General features: G+C 38.8%; 1 protein-coding gene across 2 annotated transcripts in view; it reads left to right on the top strand.

Annotated features, from left to right (window-relative positions):
- Positions 1-18438, top strand: part of slc15a4 (solute carrier family 15 member 4) — a 45440-nt gene that overhangs the window by 8010 nt on the left and 18992 nt on the right. For both annotated transcript variants that reach the window (XM_084727902.1, XM_084727901.1), the window contains 4 exons: positions 944-1085; positions 1322-1399; positions 5438-5618; positions 10952-11110. In XM_084727902.1, the coding sequence (XP_084584028.1) occupies positions 944-1085; positions 1322-1399; positions 5438-5618; positions 10952-11110 (560 nt within the window). The remainder of the gene's footprint in view (positions 1-943; positions 1086-1321; positions 1400-5437; positions 5619-10951; positions 11111-18438) is intronic.

Raw genomic sequence — 18438 nt, 5'->3', positions numbered from 1 at the left:
GAGATTAGTGTTCAGTGTTTATGTGTTTAATTTATGCTATCAGTTACACTGTCGTTTTAATAACTAGTACACACCTCAAATCCCCAGAAGCTGGGATGCTTTGTAAAATATAAATAAAAACAGAATGCAATGATTAGCGAATCTTTTTTGACTTGTTTTGAATACAGTAAAAAGACAAAATATTTAATGTTCAAACTGGCAAAGTTTGTGTAAATATAGACTCATTCTGAATCTGTTGCCTCACACACATTTCAAAAAAGTTAATACAGGGGCCAGCATCTTAAGTTCTGTGATGGGTTGTTAGTGCCCATGGCATCATGGGTAACTGTCACATCTGTGAAGGCCCCATTGATGCTGAAAGGTTCATACAGGTTTTGGAGCGACATACGCTGCCATCCAGACGCCATCTTTTTCAGAGACGTCCCTGCTTATTTCAGCGAGACGATGCCAAGACAAATTTTGCACGTGTCCCAACAGCGTGTCTTCGTACTAAAAGAGTTCAGGTGCTAGACTGACCTGCCTGCAGTCCAGACCTGTCTCCCATTGAAAATATGTGGTGCATTATGAAGCACAGAATATGACAACAGAAACCCGGGATTGTTGAGCAGCTGAAGTTGTATATCAAATAAGAATGAGAAAGAATTTCACCTTCAAAACTTCAACAATTGGTGTCCTCAGTTCACAAACACTGACTGAGTGTCGTTAAAGAAAAGGTGATATAACACAGCAGTAAACATGCTCCTGTCCCAACTTTTCTATAATGTGTTGCAGACATCAAATCCAGATTGAGTGTATATTTACAGAAAAGAATAAAGTTTATTAGTTTGGGCATTAAATATTTGCAAATCACTGCTTTCTGTTTTTATTAACATTTATCAGTAAGTCTTAGGAATTGGGGGTTGTATTTTAAAGGTAGTTTCTTTTTTTTATTATTCCCATGTAGCAACAAACCAACACTACTTGACAGTGCCAAAGTGACCTATGGAGGAAAATTTCCAGAAGAGAAAGTAGATGAAGTGAAAGCCCTTGTGAAAATCCTCCCAGTTTTCTTCGCCCTTATCCCATACTGGACTGTGTACTTCCAGGTAAGATCAACCCATTTCAAACTGAATCAAAATGTATGGGCCAATGTCTCGCATTGGATGAAAGATATGAAAAAAGTTTAATATGGCGATATGAGCTCTCCAGGTGCAGATCTGCACATGCATGTGCTAATATGAGGGAAGATTATCGAGAGTGTTTTTTGTGCCAGACATCCCGGTGATCGTAAAAGTGGAGAATTACTTCAAGCTGAGACTCTAATCTCCTTATTGTGTTGCAGATGCAGACAACCTACATCCTGCAGAGCCTCCATCTGAGGATCCCTGGTGCCCCGAACGACACTGCTACCGTCAACCAGGTAAGATAAAATGGAGGTACGATTCATAAAAAAAAAAAAAATAACCGCGCAGTGACGTCTGTGGCTTGACATTGTGATTTGTCATTCACAGCCATTGTTAACATACTGGTGCTCCAATGTGCTTCAATATAAGTAGGTTTGAACTAGATTTCACTGCTAAAACTAAAGGAGTCAGTAGGTCACCGACACACAATGGTAGGCAACAGCTGGAGGCAGCAGCAAAGGTTGGTAATTCCTTGGGGATTAAGTCAGAACTTTGCTTCACAGACTAATACCTCGCAGATTAGCAACCTGGCTGTGTGTGTGCCGCCACACAGCAGCACCTCCAACTGATTCTTCCTGACTAGTGTAGCTGATGCACCTGTGTCTCACTCTGGCACATTGTTTGTTGTGTTGTTCTGGAGGGCCTCAGAGACCGAAACACCCTCAGTTACTCACATGACTCCTCAAACATCAGAGGTTTAACACTGATGAGATCGGATTGGACAGTGTAGTACGTACAGTACGACTGTTCTTTTTGTTTTTTTGAACAGGCATGCTTGAGGTAAAAGTGAAGTGCACCAACTTCATGGAAATGTGAAGTGAAACCTTTGCCTGTAAACCACACAATGTAACCTAGTGTTACATAAATGGTGTATATATATTCACAGTATATATTCTTACATTTTACAATAATATACTCTGAAACTTGTGACACTGTGAAACTGTCTGACATAGTTATGTTTACTCTTGTTCCACTGTGTTTAACTGTGTTTCACAACTATATTTATATATATTTTTTTCTTCCCTTTACACGCTCTTTAGTATCTTTAAAAAACAGAAGTAAGCCTTCTCTGCTACCAGCCTCGACACTTCTCAACATCAAAAGGGAAGTGAGATTAGATGCCTCTGTGATTTGCTCTCTCAACTCACCTGACACATTTCAGAGATGAACAAACACTTTTTCTTGAACGAAACAGGGGCCACACTACTACTACTAATAATGAATGGGAATGAGAGGCAGGAGTGAATGTGTTTTAATTGGTTATAATTATATTAAGTCCTGAGATTGCTGTTTTTTGTCATGGCAGGTTCTTAATGTCTCCATGAAATGGTTATGATTTGAATTGCATTTGTTACAAAAAAATCCTTTATGGGACCCTGTGATACATATAGAGAAGTGGTGTTTTTTTGGTTTGTGTTGAAAGCAAAGTCACATACATACCAAATAGAAATATAGATTTATAAAAATGATAAAACGCAGGTACTGCAAGTCAAGAGGCATAAACAGAAACTAGACAATAAACCAACTCCTGTTAGGCTGGCCCCACACCGCAGGATAATTGGGCAGATTTTGGGTCAGATTCGCCCCTCCCGACGTTCTCGATTCGAGGCTGGTCTGACCTGATTATCTGTCCAAATGATCCTGCAGTCTGGGATGTACAGACATACAGAAATAATCATAATGTTACCAACTGGGCTGGACTCTCCCTGATCTTGAAACGACTTAAAATCTGAATGATTATGTCAGTAAGGAAGGGGAAGAGATGTGTTGCCAAGCAACGGTAAACTCCAGCCCTCGTGGCTGACGTTGGATCAGATATTAAAACTTTTACAATCCCACCTCCAGGTCTCACTGAAGAACAGACATACTAAGTTGACCACATGTCCCTAAACATTTTCTCATCCACAGTTTTACTTCTGCTTTTGTTTTTTCTCACTGCAAAGCATTAACTTTACTGCAGCGAGTTGTTCCATCCGTCTCATAGATCACGTTTTTCATGAAATCATGTGAGATTACGTCCCTGGCCCCCAGAAATTTTACAATAAAATCTGAAATGGAAGATATGTACAGTTTTTGAATGGGAATGTTCAAAGTGTTCTCCAGGGAATGTTCAACAGTTCAGCATGAATGAAACAAAAATTTTTGAAATAAACACGACAGTAATCCAAAGAAAAAGATGTGAGCTAACACATTTTAAGCAGAGTGATTTTTACCTTTTGTACATGTTATTATATTTTGATGTCGACAGGCAAAACTAAACAGTATTACATAAGAAGTAAAGATTAGAGCAGTATGGACTGCGGCCCACTGGTGGACTGTGCAGGTGGGCCTTGAGAGATCATGAAAAATAAATAAATAAATTCTTTTTAAGTTCCAATTTTATACGTTTGAAATTACCATTCATTTTAAAATGTAATCATAATTAATAAAACAAAGCCATGGGATTTAAATGACATGTTATTCTTCATTTCTCTGACCTAGTTTAACAGGTGTTACACCTGAATATATGTCCTGTTGTTAGTACGACTGGTCTCATGTGTTGATCAGAGTTGTGATTAAGGTTTGGGCGGGCTGCAGAAGATTTTCAGATTTCAAATTGGGCCTTGGCATTCTTAAGTTTGGGAATGGCTGGGTTAGAAAACTGTCCAAAAAAATAAACATAATTTTGTAAAGCAAAAGTGTGCTTTTTAAAAATCTTTTACATCTTCTTGGGTTCCCGAGCTGGGAACCATGATATCAACACTTCAATTTCAATATAAACATAGCTGATTGGAATTTGTCCTTTGTGTAATATGCAACATTTTTCCTCCATTATAAAAGAATTTATAGACTCACATGAGCATAATCCTTTCCAAACATCATTTATGACCCAATAGATCTGTGCGGTGGTGTCTGTATCTGCAGAGACTCTGCCCTCTGGCTGTATTTTTTGATTTTCTTATTATTTTACTGCGCTTGGGAAGCTTTACCAACCCAAAATGTTTGTGATTGACATCCTGGTACCTTTCTGGGGCATTTACAAACAAATTAGACGAATACTTCTGAATCTACCTTTTAAACAAGACAGAAAAAGACAAACATAGTGAAGACACTCACTCATAAAGCACAGATACTTTAAACAAAGTGTAAAACAGATAATATCCAACCCATAATATAATCATAAAAGAATTCAAATTCAGCCAAATTACTTTACATTCAGCAGATCTACATAATTCTATATGTTGTTGTTTGAGTAGCAATGAGGAAACTACATCAATCAAAAATGATAAATATATCTCCTCTTTCTATCTCATAAGACATAAAACAATGAGTAAAATACATAAGAGTACAATATACAACTCCTCCTACACCTAAAGTGAAATTAGCAGCACGAGTATGTATAGGTCTATATGCATATGGTCCATTTGAGGAAGTATAAAAAGCAGAACTTCATGCCCACCACAGACCTGGGCCTCCTGCTATACCGCCGTCATTCATGCCAGGCTTTGCTTGGCACAGGAGAAGTCTCACTTAGCACTTTCTATCATTCTGAATATGATAATGTGCAAACAAGGGAAGAAAACACTCTCTAAGGAGCTGCGTATAGATTGCCAGCGGTGGCTCCAAGAAATGGAAATTCAATTTGAGAATAAATGATGCTATCAGAAGTGTTCAACCAGAGACACATCAGGAGCTCAGATGGCACTTGGAATTTGAATTGCAAAAAACATCTCCAGCAGTTTGCAGTCTTTCACTGCTCACTCAGTGAGAGATTGCTCTAACTTGTAGATACTTTGTATGCTCACAGTGGATTTTCTCTGTGATTGATATGTCCTCCAGTCTGTTAGCACTGTGTAATTATTCCTTTCATAGATAATACTTTATGGTAATAGGCTTTTACTTTGAATTAAGTCAAGTACACTTTGTCTTTTATGCCATTTACACATTAAATAGATAAATCATGTAAAACAATATTACTACTGCCTACTGTATGATAATATTAACAATAACAATAATAATTCTGTTATTTACTTACTAATAATTTATTGATTCAGCTGTGTTTTTACTGTGATTTGAATGAATATTTTTCATTCTATCATGCCTGGGTTTGACCACCTGGGGGTGCCAAAGCAATATGAAGCTCCAAGTACACACACTCTCACACATGCACACTCATATGCACACAAACACTTGGTGAACTGTGTTGGAATGCACTGACATTCTCTGTAGTTTTTCATGCTTTGTTGCTTTTTGCACAGTTTTACCTCATCTCTCGCCCCTGAATCCTCCCGCAGATGACGTTCCGCTTCCCGGCCGCCTGGCTCACCATGTTTGACGCAGTGCTCATCCTCATGCTGATTCCCCTTAAGGACAAAGTGGTGGACCCCATCCTGAAACGCCGCGGCCTGCTGCCGTCCTCGCTGAAGAGGATTGCGGTGGGGATGTTCTTTGTCATGTGGTCGGCCGTGGCAGCGGGTGAGTGCACCAACAGACGTGTCCTCTCTGTGCTCCCACATAAGTAGGCCAGACAAACACTAATGAAACAGCAAAGTTAGTGCTTGTGGTGAATGCCACATACAATCAGTGCTTAGAAGGCAACAAGCAATGCAGCTGTAGTCCACGTCTACATCATTTATTCATTTTAATGCTAAATACTTGTGAAACATGGTACTAATATGTCATTTCCTCGCCAACAATGGTACAGATGTGGCATGCTATATAGGGAATATTGTTGCTGAGTCTCTAAGCAGATGGTCTGTCACAGATGTATTAATTGTCCCTGAATTAAAACATCACTTTCCACCTGGAAAAGCGAGAAAAAGCCCCAGAGGGTTTTTTTTGTCCAGTAGAGCACAGGGGGAGCTGTGGCATCTCTCCTGTTGGTCCTGAGCGACTGCACCCGCATGCAGCAGCACTGCTCAGTCCTATTCACTTCCAGCCGGTGGATTATTTTGGAAATAAAGTCTCAGCCAGGCCTGTCAGCGGCTGCTGCTGCTGCATTGATACATCCAGGCTAAAATGTTTTGAGAGAGAGAGACAAGCCTGGAGGCAGGAAGAAAGCAAATCAGTAACACTCCCGAGAATCAATGCACATTATATTTTCTACAACCGCTGCCCTCTCTCCTCTCTCACATGCACAATACATCTGCACCATAGAGTATGAACATGTCCTGTCATTAGTGACCTTTTGGATAGCGAATGGTCTTCTTCTACCAGACTGCCAATTGACTGTTAAACATGCACCGAATCTAAGTTGACAACTATTGTGAGGAATAATTATTTTGTTTTTAAAAAAAAGTATATTAAATATTTGTTCATACAAATTAAAATGAAGATGGTAATTTCATTTCATTTAATTATTAAATTTAATCCTTTAAGAACCCATTAGAGGCCTGGGAAGTCCTGTTCATTGTTTTAAATGAGGTGATTTTTGAGTCCAGATTAGGGTTGTAAATTGTAAGCACTTTCCTTAATCGATCACAGGTAACATTAATGATCAATTAATTGTTATAAAAAAAAAAATAATAATAATACCAAACAATACCAAGAGTTTTTTTTCTTCCTTTCCTTTATTTCCACAGCAACATGTTGAATATTCTCTGACAGCATTAGATGGCCTGTGAAAGATGTACGGACATAAAAGCCTACATAATAAACACATATACTTGAATATCAAATAACGTGGAATGCGCTAATAAAAAATAATCTCTCTTATATTTCAGGTCTTTGTTTGATAGATTGATTAAATTTTACTCGATTAACCTAATTCTTAAAAACCAATGAATTGATCATGAGTTAATCGTTATGATTCCTGGTCTAGATCGAGCAGCTCCAGCAAATATTTCCATAAATGCTATTTTAGCATAATAACAGTATCAGATAGAATTAACCTGTGGTCAGATGGTGGTTTTGTATGTATAGGCTGCATCTGCGTCCCTGTGATTGCACGCTGCAAAAAGGTTCCCACAGTTATGGAAAACCTAGAAAAATAGTGGCATTTTAAAATCTCTATTTCAAGGCCTTTAAAAGTCATGCATTTAATAAAATCTTTGAATGTTTTGTAAATTAATGGACTTTTGTTGTGTGTAATGAAATTGATTGTTACAGTAATCTTCCTCGGAAACCTTCCGCTAAATGTGACGTAACAGTAAATTTATTTTATGTAGTTGTTGACGTGTCGTAGCTCTTATATGTGTCGATACCGTGTCAACGTTTTCTTTACTATCACACAGATTTCTTCATTTTCTCCCGGCGTTACGTCTCTCCCTTCATGTGTACCAGCTAGCTGAAAGGACGTTTGACTAGAATTTAAAGCTGATATGTTTGGCTAATGTCAGGCAAGTGTGGGTTTGATATTTCATGGCTCTCAAATTAGAAACCAAACAAGAGAATGACCACTTTGCAACCAGACGAAAATCACGACAACACCGACAAACAGAACTGTATGATAATGATGACAAGATAAGATAATACCACTGTATGTGTCATGTCATTCACAAAGTGATAATTCTCTTAATTCTTACCTCTTCATGGTCATCTGTCAGCAGAATGTGTAAAAGGCCACATGGTCGAAAGACCAATATGTATTTAATGTGGATCAGTATTTACCTAAATACTACATTTTTTCATATATGGTAGAAGCTCACCTTTAAGAGTCTTTTTAATCTGCTCAAATCCAAGTTCACATATTACGAGTGGCTGATTCAAGCAGCTGTATGTACAGTAACTGGTGAGGATGATCCATAGAGTAAAACAAGCAGGATCCATCTAAACATCTGTGTGGTTCTGGAGAGAAAAGGGTGCTGGACTGAACACTCATCCTCGTTCCTTACTTCATGTGGACTTGGGGAAGAAGAGATGAGAAAGTTTGTTGTTGGTTGGTTCTACTCTGAGAGTTATGAAAGCCTGACTTAGCCCATCGGAAACATCCTTTTCAATCAGTGAGACGTGGTAAAAGGTCTATTAACCAAATCTAATATGTCCGGTTTACAGTAATATTTTCTTTTCAGAGGACATGAGCATTCCAAGAAGGAAAGGTGCTTGAACATGTTCATTTCTGATGTTCAAAAGCCATTCAGGTATTTACTTTTCCATTTGGCTTCTTGAAAGAAAGTGCAATCCTTGCATTTGAATCCAGGCTAAATAAATTCTGAATATTGCAGAAAGCAATTTGGAGTCCTGGGAGTGGAGAGAAAGGGTTTACGATGGTGCAGTGGGGTGACTATTGGTCACAGAACAGTAGATGAATACACAACTAGCGTGCAACACAGTTCTGACCTGGATTTTAGGAGCCCAATCAGACGTCTGGATCAAATCTGTGCGGTAATGTAGTTTGTAAAATGAGCTACAATATTAATGATATTGTATCTGCATCTTATTATTCATCCAGGGATAATTTGCTGAGCCTCTGTGCTGTTTATCCTCAGCGCTGCCTTGCTTCACACTAATTCAGTTACACACATTGACTCCTGGGAGCTGCCTCACACTGTTGTTGTTACATTTTGAACTGCATGTCCCTCAGCTGGCTTTCTGTGTGTCCTCAGTGCTTATCTGCATCTGTCCACTAGCTGAAATCATGTTGTGTTCACAGACTGACAGATGGATAGTTGGGAATGACCAAGTGTGGCATCTTTTGCCCAGAGAAAAGCCCGTCCAACACATTGCATTGTCAGCGTGCCGCTCTGTGTCCACAACACTGGCCACAGCACTGCTGTTCGGAGTTAGAATCAATTTCATCACCATGTGCAAGACATGTGCAGGACTTTGCCATGATGACATTGGTGCAGCGATATTTCACAGGGTTTCGTCGCGCTCGGTGACACGCGTGCCACGAGGACGGCTGGACCTCCCATGCAGTGCAAAGGGACAGCTGAAGACACGCTGTCAAGCGGACAGTGGACTGTTTCTGATCCTCTTTTCATTTGTGTCCAACAGTCCCAGACTTCAGCCACATACTGCGGGCAGCTCTGAAAAGCTGCGCTGACAAGGCTTTTGAAGAGATTTTTTTTTTTAGCTTGTTTTATCGCATTCTCTTAACTTTATGTACTAATCTGCTTTGGTTAAAGCTCAATGGCTTTTAGGTGTCCAAAACCATCTCTTTTTTCGTATAAAAGCTGGAGCAGAGTTGCCAGGGATCACACTGGGTTGTCTGATGTGTGATGTTTAGAAAAAAAAAAAAAGCAGCAGGGCTGTGTGTTTATAGTGAGACTTGCTCTGGGCGGCCCAGTGGCCTCACTGCCTGAGATGGACGCCTGGTATTATAGGATAGCCGGATTACAAGGCTACAACTCCTCTCAAATACAGCATTAAGTGTAGTTATGATAGGAGGCTGTCTCTGGGAGTTATCTGGAAATAGCCGCTGGTTACATGATAATAGCTATCGAATAAAGCTTTTAGGAGACGGCGGCAGCGGTTGATGACAACTGCTTGGCTCTTATTATTGAACCGTCTGCACTGATCCATTACTAACTGCCATAATATGGAAGCGTGCAGATGTGATCTTAATGAAGTGGTAGGGTAGCCTTAAAACTAGCTAAATGCTTAATGGACTGTCACTGAATCCTCCAATTCTGCCAGCGATTTGCTGTTTGTTGGTGTCACAGACTCCAGGGTGATACTTTAATGAGTGTTTTCTCATCCTGGCTGAAATATACAAGATTCACCCCGAGCCCTTTATGTTTTTTTTTTCTTTAGCTTAGCACGCATGTTGCAGAATTATAACTTAAACTCCTATAAACTCAGCAATCACCAGGGGTACAGCTAATGATTATTTTAATTATCGATTATTTAGTTGATGATTTTCACAATTAATCGATTTGTTGTTTTTTTCCATAAAATGTCAGAAAAAAGTGAAAAATATTGATCACTGTTTTCCCAAGCTCATTATTAATCAATTATCAAAATAGTTGGTGATTAATGTAGCAGATGACAACTAATCGATTCATCAAATAATCACTGCAGCTCAAGTGGCCACAATCTACTGCAATCCAGTATAATAATTAATAAATAATTAATTGATTCTTAGCATTTTCAACTGTTGGTTTAGGAAATTGCACAAAATTTGCAACCCTAATCCAAAACAATGCAACACAACTGTTCTGCTATTAACTTTATCAGTGGTTAGTTGAAAATGTATTAGTTATCAAATACTAGTTTCTAATATTCCAATTAGAAAGGACAAAAAACATTAGAAACACCTCTCAATATAATGTAGTCCAGAAAAGTAGCACAGTCTGGTGCCTCTTCATCTAACTATTTTCAAAATATTGTGAGTCAGGCAGCATTCAAAACCGTTACTATAACTACATTCATAATTGGAAAAATTGCATTTATTCTTTTTGGGCACGACCACAAAAGATGGCCGTGTGTACCACAGCTATTTTTATATTTCAGACATGAAGAAAAGCACACATGAGTCATGCAGTATTTACAGAGAATATCTGGGGTTACATTTAGTCTATGAATAATCTTACATCGAGTCTCGTAGGATTTGTAATTTTCTTTGCATTCGGTAAAGTGTTTCATCACATCTCACCATCCAGGTGGGATCAAATTTACAGATTCCCAACAATGTCATCAAAAGCTGAAAGTTCAAAAGTTTGTAAAGGTTATCATTTATGGCAGAGCTGTTGTATTGAATTGGAATAGATTGCACAAGTGTACCAAATGAATTGCCCACTGAGTATAAGTGTGTGTGTGTGTGTGTGTGTGTGTGTGTAGTGTTTTGTAAAACATTTTGTCTGTTTCTTCTTTTATTTACCCTCAGTTAACTGCGCTCATGTAAATTGTATCTGTGTGTGCCCCCCCAGGTATTCTGGAGACCAAACGGCTGGAGATCATCAATTCAAATGGTACCATTGACCAGGTGCTTGGCAACGTTACCTACTACGCAGCAGATTTACCCATATGGTGGCAAGTGCCTCAATATGTGCTGATAGGAATCAGCGAAATCTTTGCCAGCATTGCAGGTACAGTACTTTGACGTCTCCCGTGTCTCATTTAGCACTGTGTTTGGGCAGACATGATGATTCAGACTAACGGGAAAATACAGTATCCTCCAGTGATGGTCTGAGCTGGACTGATTCACCGTCACACCGAGCCGCTCTCGATGGATTGTGTGATGAAAACTGTAGTGCTCATTCTTCTAAGCAGAATGCTATGAAGACTAATGTGTAAAAGCCTTTTTGAACAGTTTGTTTGATTCATTGCCAGACTGCAGCAGTTTAATGTGTTTGCGGCTTGTAGTCTGGAGTAAATAGCCCAAGAAGTCAATCGATAATTGATTATCCTGATTTTCTCACACCACTGCAAGACATTGTTCACTAATGGGGCATTTTATAAATAAGGTGTGGATAAAGTAACCTTTTAAAATTGAAATGATGATGACAGCTGTGTCTTCGCTGCAGCCACAAACCAGCCTCATATTAGTGCTCTTCCTCTGCCTGTTGTCCAAACACACAGCAGATAATAAGACGGATAAATACACACATATGCACATTATACTGTATCATGTATCCCTGAGGGTAAAGTCACAGTGGTGACACAATTAACATTATAACATGAACTTTTCACCTCCATGTTCAGTCAACCGCCATGTTGACATTTAACAGTATAAACTTAAATATAGTCTCACCAGCCACTTCATTAGGTGCACAGCTCTGCCATGAATCCTACATTTATGAAGTTTGTAAGTTTATTTTATAAGTTTATTTTTTCAGTTTTTTTGGACACTGTCAGAAAAGTAATAATTCTACATTATGTTTATTATTGTCGTGGGTGGTGACGCCGTACGAGAATTCATAATATCAAATGGTGTTTTTTTTTTTTTCTACCTGTGATTTTTATTTTTAAAAAGCAATAAAAGTACACTGTACTTAAGCAAACCAGTGGTAGCACACTTGAAAGTAGTAAGAGATATGTAACCAGGCCTGGGATTTCATCATTTTTCCCCAGGATCACTTTGCCTTCGTTGATGGCAGTTTCTTGAAGGCACAAAGGCCAAATGCCAGGGCAACAAGGCCATTTACTCACCGTCGTACTGACTAAATGTCAGTCCACAAAACACTTTCACAGGAAAACAGTGTTGCAGAATCTCCCAAACAATGAACCTGAATGGTGATCAGTTTTCAAAAATAAACACAAAATGCCTCCATAATGTTCATCATGGTACACAGTAACTAAATTTGATAGGGTATAATGTGGATGTAGTTTTTTATTGTTAACAGAGACTCCAGTCTGCAGTGTAAGCCACAGAATTGTAGCCCTGTTTTCCAGGCTTGAAATCGAAACCACCTTGTCATGTGTGCAGCGTTTCACTTGTTGTTGCCCAAAAATATTTCACAACAAAATACACTGGTTTCTAAAAATGTGTATTAATGGGAAAGAGACAAGAGGAGAAAACTGTAAAATTAGCCGGGGCAGTTCAGGCAGGGCATCAAGACCACCGTGGCCACAAGGCATATCATGTTTTGGGGACATACTGCCAAACTGAGTGGGCATAATGGCCACAGCCTGCCCTGCATGTAAGAATGATAAAAAGGAATGATTATAAAATAAATTTTCTTTCTTGATCAGTTCAACCACCACAGACCGCTCACAGTGTTCCTGGTTATACAGCTTGACAAGGTTTGTGGCGGCCTTCTCAATTATTAAGTGTCCAGAAAAGACCTCAACCACTGATCACTGATCACTGATCACCAATGATGTTTAGACCAAAAGCCTTGTTGTGTAGTTAAATAGACACAATAGAGAATCCCTGCTAACTGTGTGGTTCAGGAAGATCCTGAGAGAGAGAGTCACTTTATCCCACAGTGACTTAATTATTAGATATGAACAGACCATATGATGGAAATTCCCTCTACCTTGTCAACAATGCCAACACATCAGAGTCTAACAAACCCATTCTATTCATTCTCTCTTGGGTGAAATATATCCTCTGTGCCACTTTATCATTAATCTGCTTGTTTTTACTGATTTAGAGAGTTTGTGAAGATTTTTTCCAAAGTGAATCCCAAATATCTGCTCCGTCTATCCGCCTGGTAGCTGAAGCAATGCTATTTTTATCCCTTATTATGTTTTGCAGATCTCAATCTAATTTTGACAGATTGGGTGTAATCACTGCCTGTCCCAAATAGCCAGAAAGCTGCACCCTTATCTGCATATAGGTTAAGATGCCTTTATCCTGTAAACTATACTTGTCTTTGGCATGAGTAAATCTGAGGGTTGTCTTTGAAACCCTTAGATTTCCTAAAGGCTAGCTACTGTGCATAAACCTGTAGTTCTCCCACAGGAGGATTTGAGGATATCTGGTGAGTTATTTAACTTAAAACTACAAAGGGATTTAAATATTTTACAGGACAACTTAATCAGGCAGTTCTCTGTCTTTATCTTTTTAATTGGTGAATTCTACAAACCTTCTAGGGAGATTTATATTGAAAGATTTTCTTAATATTCTGCCCTTCTCATGCAGGTAACTGCCAAAACATTAGAAACACCGCTCAGTATAATACAGACCAGTTCAACATCACTGCAAAGCAAATTCAATAATGAAAACAAACGTAGATTATTTAATACCTCTCTGACAGTGTCAATCAAAACTGAACATTATTATGTTTTGTAAAGTCAGAATAATGGCAGAGCTGAGTTTATACCACCATATGAAATCTTAATCATAGTGAGAGAGAGACAATACTGGGAAATTGTACTGACGTACACTGTAGTGCAAGTTCAACTCTTAATTATTCAATTAACATGCTTCTCCAGCCAACACAGCTGTTCATAGGGACGTATTACACTGGAATACACAGAGAATGCTGGCATGATTAATTAATGCTCCAGCACTTTGTGGGTTCTGACAGTAATTTCTGTGTGTAGAGGAGGAGTCTCAGACATCCTACACATCAGCTCCCTCTTTCAGAGTAGAGTCAAATAACTGCGGGTATTAAACGTTCTGCAGGTTGACAAACCTGTCACTCAAGATTTGATTTATTTCCATTATAGTATTAGTTTGGGAGCCAAAGTTATAAAAACTAATATCTCACAAGTTTGGTACAAGAAACCAAAAGTATTTGCATGACTAGATGCTGCTTAGAATGAGTGTGACTTGGGTTAATTAACTCTCTTCCCTAACTGCCATTTTGTAACCTTAGTCTTAAAGGGTAATTCGTGGTATTTTTCAACCTGGAGTCTGGCTGCTTTGAATGGAGGGATAAATCATCTGCTTCTGGTTAATGAAGAACGATATTACTCTTGAACAGAAAGGTCTGTGTCTGTAAGGATTGATGTCAAACACTTCAAATAACAATCCGAGTCTGTCAGTGGTAAAAAGAAGCACTTTTAGTGGACGTACTTTGACGCCTCGTACTTGTCCAGAAGGATCACGTTGCAGCTCCTTGGCACACAGCAACAGCAGTCTAGCTCAATGGAGCAATTTTAAAAACTTTTTTTAAGGATTATTTTTTGCTGTTATATGATAGAGACAGCTGAACATATGACAGGAAAGAGGGTTTACTGCCATAGAAGACTAAAGAAACCGGAAAGTATTCACATTTTAGAGGCTGAAATCAGAGAATTTTTACATTTAAAAAAAGAGAAACTCAAAATGATTAATCAGTTATCAAAATAGCTGGTGATTAATTTAATAACTGGTTAATCTCTTTAAAATATTGTTGTCCCCATTAATGATTTAATATGGGAAAATATGGTCCTAGCTGAAAAATACAGAAAGTGCTCTTTAATGGCTGATCTTTCATGAATAGATTTAATCTTCTAGAGGAGAATTTCTTAGAAAACATCACAAAGATTTTTATTTTAAAAACTGCAGGACTCGGACGAACTTTTCACACCAGGAAGTCTGTGAATATGGCCCCAGGTCTGATTTAAATTCAAAGTTGTATTACTGTTGCGGCTCAGATGATTCATCCCAGTAAATATCATTCAAAGACACATGCTCATCAATGTGAGTGAGGCCACCCGTAATCCTTCGCTGGAAATTTAGCAGTGTTTGCTTTCCCCTGGAGAAATAAGATTCCCTGTTCTTTTTCAGGGGAAATGATTAAAAAAAAAAGCATTGAATCAGAGCAGGTCAGAATAGTTCATGCTGAAACTGACAGCTGCAAAACTTCTTTTTGATACTTTCAGGGTATATCAGCTGAAAGCTGCTCAGCAAGCCAGTTTTCATTTCATTTTTTCTTTTCTTTTCGTGAGCCCTGACCTAAACAGGAAATGCCATTTCATTAAAAGCTAAGGGAAGTAAGGCCTTATTGCCCCAGTAATATAATAATGTGACAAAGTGAGAAATTGCTCTAATGTTGTATCAAATTGCGGCAGCAAAATCTGAGACAAGAGTGGAAACAACAGCAATAATATTCTCCTTTTATTAAAAGAGGGGAGTTTGTGTCTGAGAGAAATGCACTGAATGTGATATCGACAGTGCGATGTGTGGCGGCTGTGGCCCATTTTTATCCCACACTATACCAGAAATCTGCCCTGTATTGTGTTGATCTGTTTGTGTCTGTCTTTCTGTCTGTGTAGTTTTCTTTCTTCCTTCATGTCTTTTTCTCTGCAGTCATTACCATGGCCCCAGGCCTCAATTATCTTAGTGATCCGAGTTTGTCAAGGCCTCGAGCCATGATTGACTCATTCCCCTATTACTAGGGGTCATGTTGTTGTAGACTCTTCCATATAGCGCTCGCTTTATTTCTACATCAACGGTGAAGATTGAACCATTAATATTTAAGACTTTTCTTTCCTCACCACAGAGGAAGGATTATCTGGCCGATCCAGTCACTGCAGGGTTTTTTTTTTTTTTTGCAGGAATGAGCATTTACATTTGTCATCTTTAAGTTTAAAATCCATGGATACTGTTATGTTAATAAGCTTGGGTATTATAAAACCCTTGAACAGAACTCCATTAGGCTTCTGTAAAACAGTGGAATTCACACAAAACCCATCAGGGTCCCTATGAAAGTCAAATCCAGACATAACAAAGCTATAGGGATCCTTAAAATAAACTTACTCTCCTCTCTCCCTCCATACCTTCCCCACTGGGCTTACCTCAAGGAAAATTGGCTGACAGAATTGTGACATATGTCTGGTTAGGAAGAATATTTCCCCTTAGTCTTCTTTCTGTTTGAATAAATCTGTTTAAAACCTCCGGTGCCATCAAACTTCCTCGCTGCAATCCACCAGCCTTGTAGGACGATGGGTAATTCTTTGCTCGTATGCCACCCAAGTTTGTCTGCTTTCAGGGCAAAGAGAATATGCAAAAAAAACTTTCTGCAAAATGATTCCCTACAGTATTTTTAATTATGTGTTGCACTTCTGAAAAATGTTAAAGGGTAATATTATTTTCTAAGAAAGAAAAATCCAATGATGTCCTTGGGAGGAAAAAAAAGTCTACATACATTTCTAAATTCCATGCCTTTCCTTTTTTTCCCTCTTTATTCTCAAATATGTCTGACTTTTGGTCAAGAAAGGTCAAGCTTTAGAGACTTTAGGAAGAATTTTCCAAATTGAACCCCAAACATCTGTATCTAAGGTCACCGCCAGGTCTCTCTCGCAGTGCTCGGAAGGTCACTCTGTCTGTCTGTATCTTTCTATCCCTTATTATGTTTAGCAGATCTTCTAATTTTTACAGACTGGTTATAATCACTGTCTGTCCCAAATAACTAGAAAGCTGCACCCTTATCTGCATATAGGTCAAGACGTCTTTATCCTGTAAACTATATTTGTCTTTGGCTTGTGACAATGTGAGCACACTCTTGGAGATAAAGATGCTACAACTAATGCCAAACAGTTCTACTGAGAACCTTTTTTATATTCTAAGGGTTCGATCTAGAACACATCCAAGAGCTTCTGCCGAGAACTTTTTATATTGCAAGGTTTTTATCCACAACTAACACAAATGCTTCTACTGAGAACCTTTTTATATTGCAAGGCTTTGATCTAGAATACATCTAAGAGCCTTTTTTGTTTTCCAAGGGTTTTATATGGAACCCACCCAGAGGTTCTACCGAGAACACTTGATGAAAGAGTCCGTGGTGCAAATGTTAGAAACACCTCTCAATATAATACAGTGCAATACAAAAACTTTAACAAAATGATTCCCTACAGTGTTTTTAATTATGTGTTGCTCTTTTAAAATGTTAAAGGGTCGTATCACTTTCAAAGAAAGAAAAATCACCCCTCCAAAGATGCCCTTGGGAAGAAAAAAATTCTACATATTTAATTGCTTGCCTTTCTTTTTCCTCAAATAATCCTGCCTTGTGGTGGGGAAAGGTCAAGCTGTTTGCTGTGTGTGGTAAAAGCCATGAACGTCACTTTTTTTTATGCTTTTGTCTCTGACAGAGAAGAGCTTTATTAAACAGAACGTTACAGTCTGTACTGTTCCCTTTAGCCTCGTGTCTGAGATTCCTCACGAACCTTTGCAGCCCCCTGTGATCTGCATAGCTATTGACCAGTGTTTGTTGCTATCAAAAGGTTAGCTTAGGATATAAACAAACGTATTGTTGTGAACTTCTGGAAAGGTCATTCATGTTTCCCACTCAGTAATAACCTTATGTTTGCCGCACTCTTATCTCATTCCTTTTCTTTGAAGCTTCTTTTCTCACAACTAGTGCAGGTATCTGTAAAGAAACTGTTTGTCACATTAATTTGTGCAATGTCCCCCTCCAAGGAAGATCTTAAACGGCAAACGTATTTAACCGCAGCTCCCTAATCTCTCCCGACAGATGTAGCTATAGGGCCTCATTTGAAAAATCACATGTTTGAGGTGCCATGAAATTATCAATGTCAGCTCGCAGGCAGACAGATCTCTAGGCAAAAAAGACACATATTTGATGTCCCCCCCCTCCCTTCTTCTCATCTCTCTTTCTCTCAGGTCCTTTGCCCATTTTCTCAGCCTTTTTTATTTCTTTCAGGACACAGTAAATACTGAGTGATGTGATTTCCGGAAATAACTGTTTTTGGAGCCCAAGCAGTGTAGATACCCACCAACAATGGCTCCACAGACCAGTGCCACCGTGGAAAATTAGCTGTCGAGCTGCTGCAGAGGAAGCATTTTGGTCTCACATACAGTATACTGAAAGAAAAACTGCCACTGACAACAAAACTCATCATGTTACAGAGACGAAAAAATCAGATACTGTAGTGTAGAGTTTCCATGTTTGGTCTGCTGTCACAGACATGAACTCGACAGTGCGTGGTCAGGCGAAGCGTGTGACTAAATAGCATGATATTGCATGCTACATTACACCTTCACATACAACTGGGTGTTGCATGTCAAGCTTTCTCAGTA

This window comes from Lutjanus erythropterus, chromosome 10 (genome assembly GCF_056507025.1).
Source record: "Lutjanus erythropterus isolate fLutEry1 chromosome 10, fLutEry1.hap2, whole genome shotgun sequence".
NCBI classification, from domain to species: Eukaryota; Metazoa; Chordata; class Actinopteri; order Lutjaniformes; family Lutjanidae; genus Lutjanus; species Lutjanus erythropterus.
This window is presented reverse-complemented; position numbering and strand designations above follow the sequence as displayed.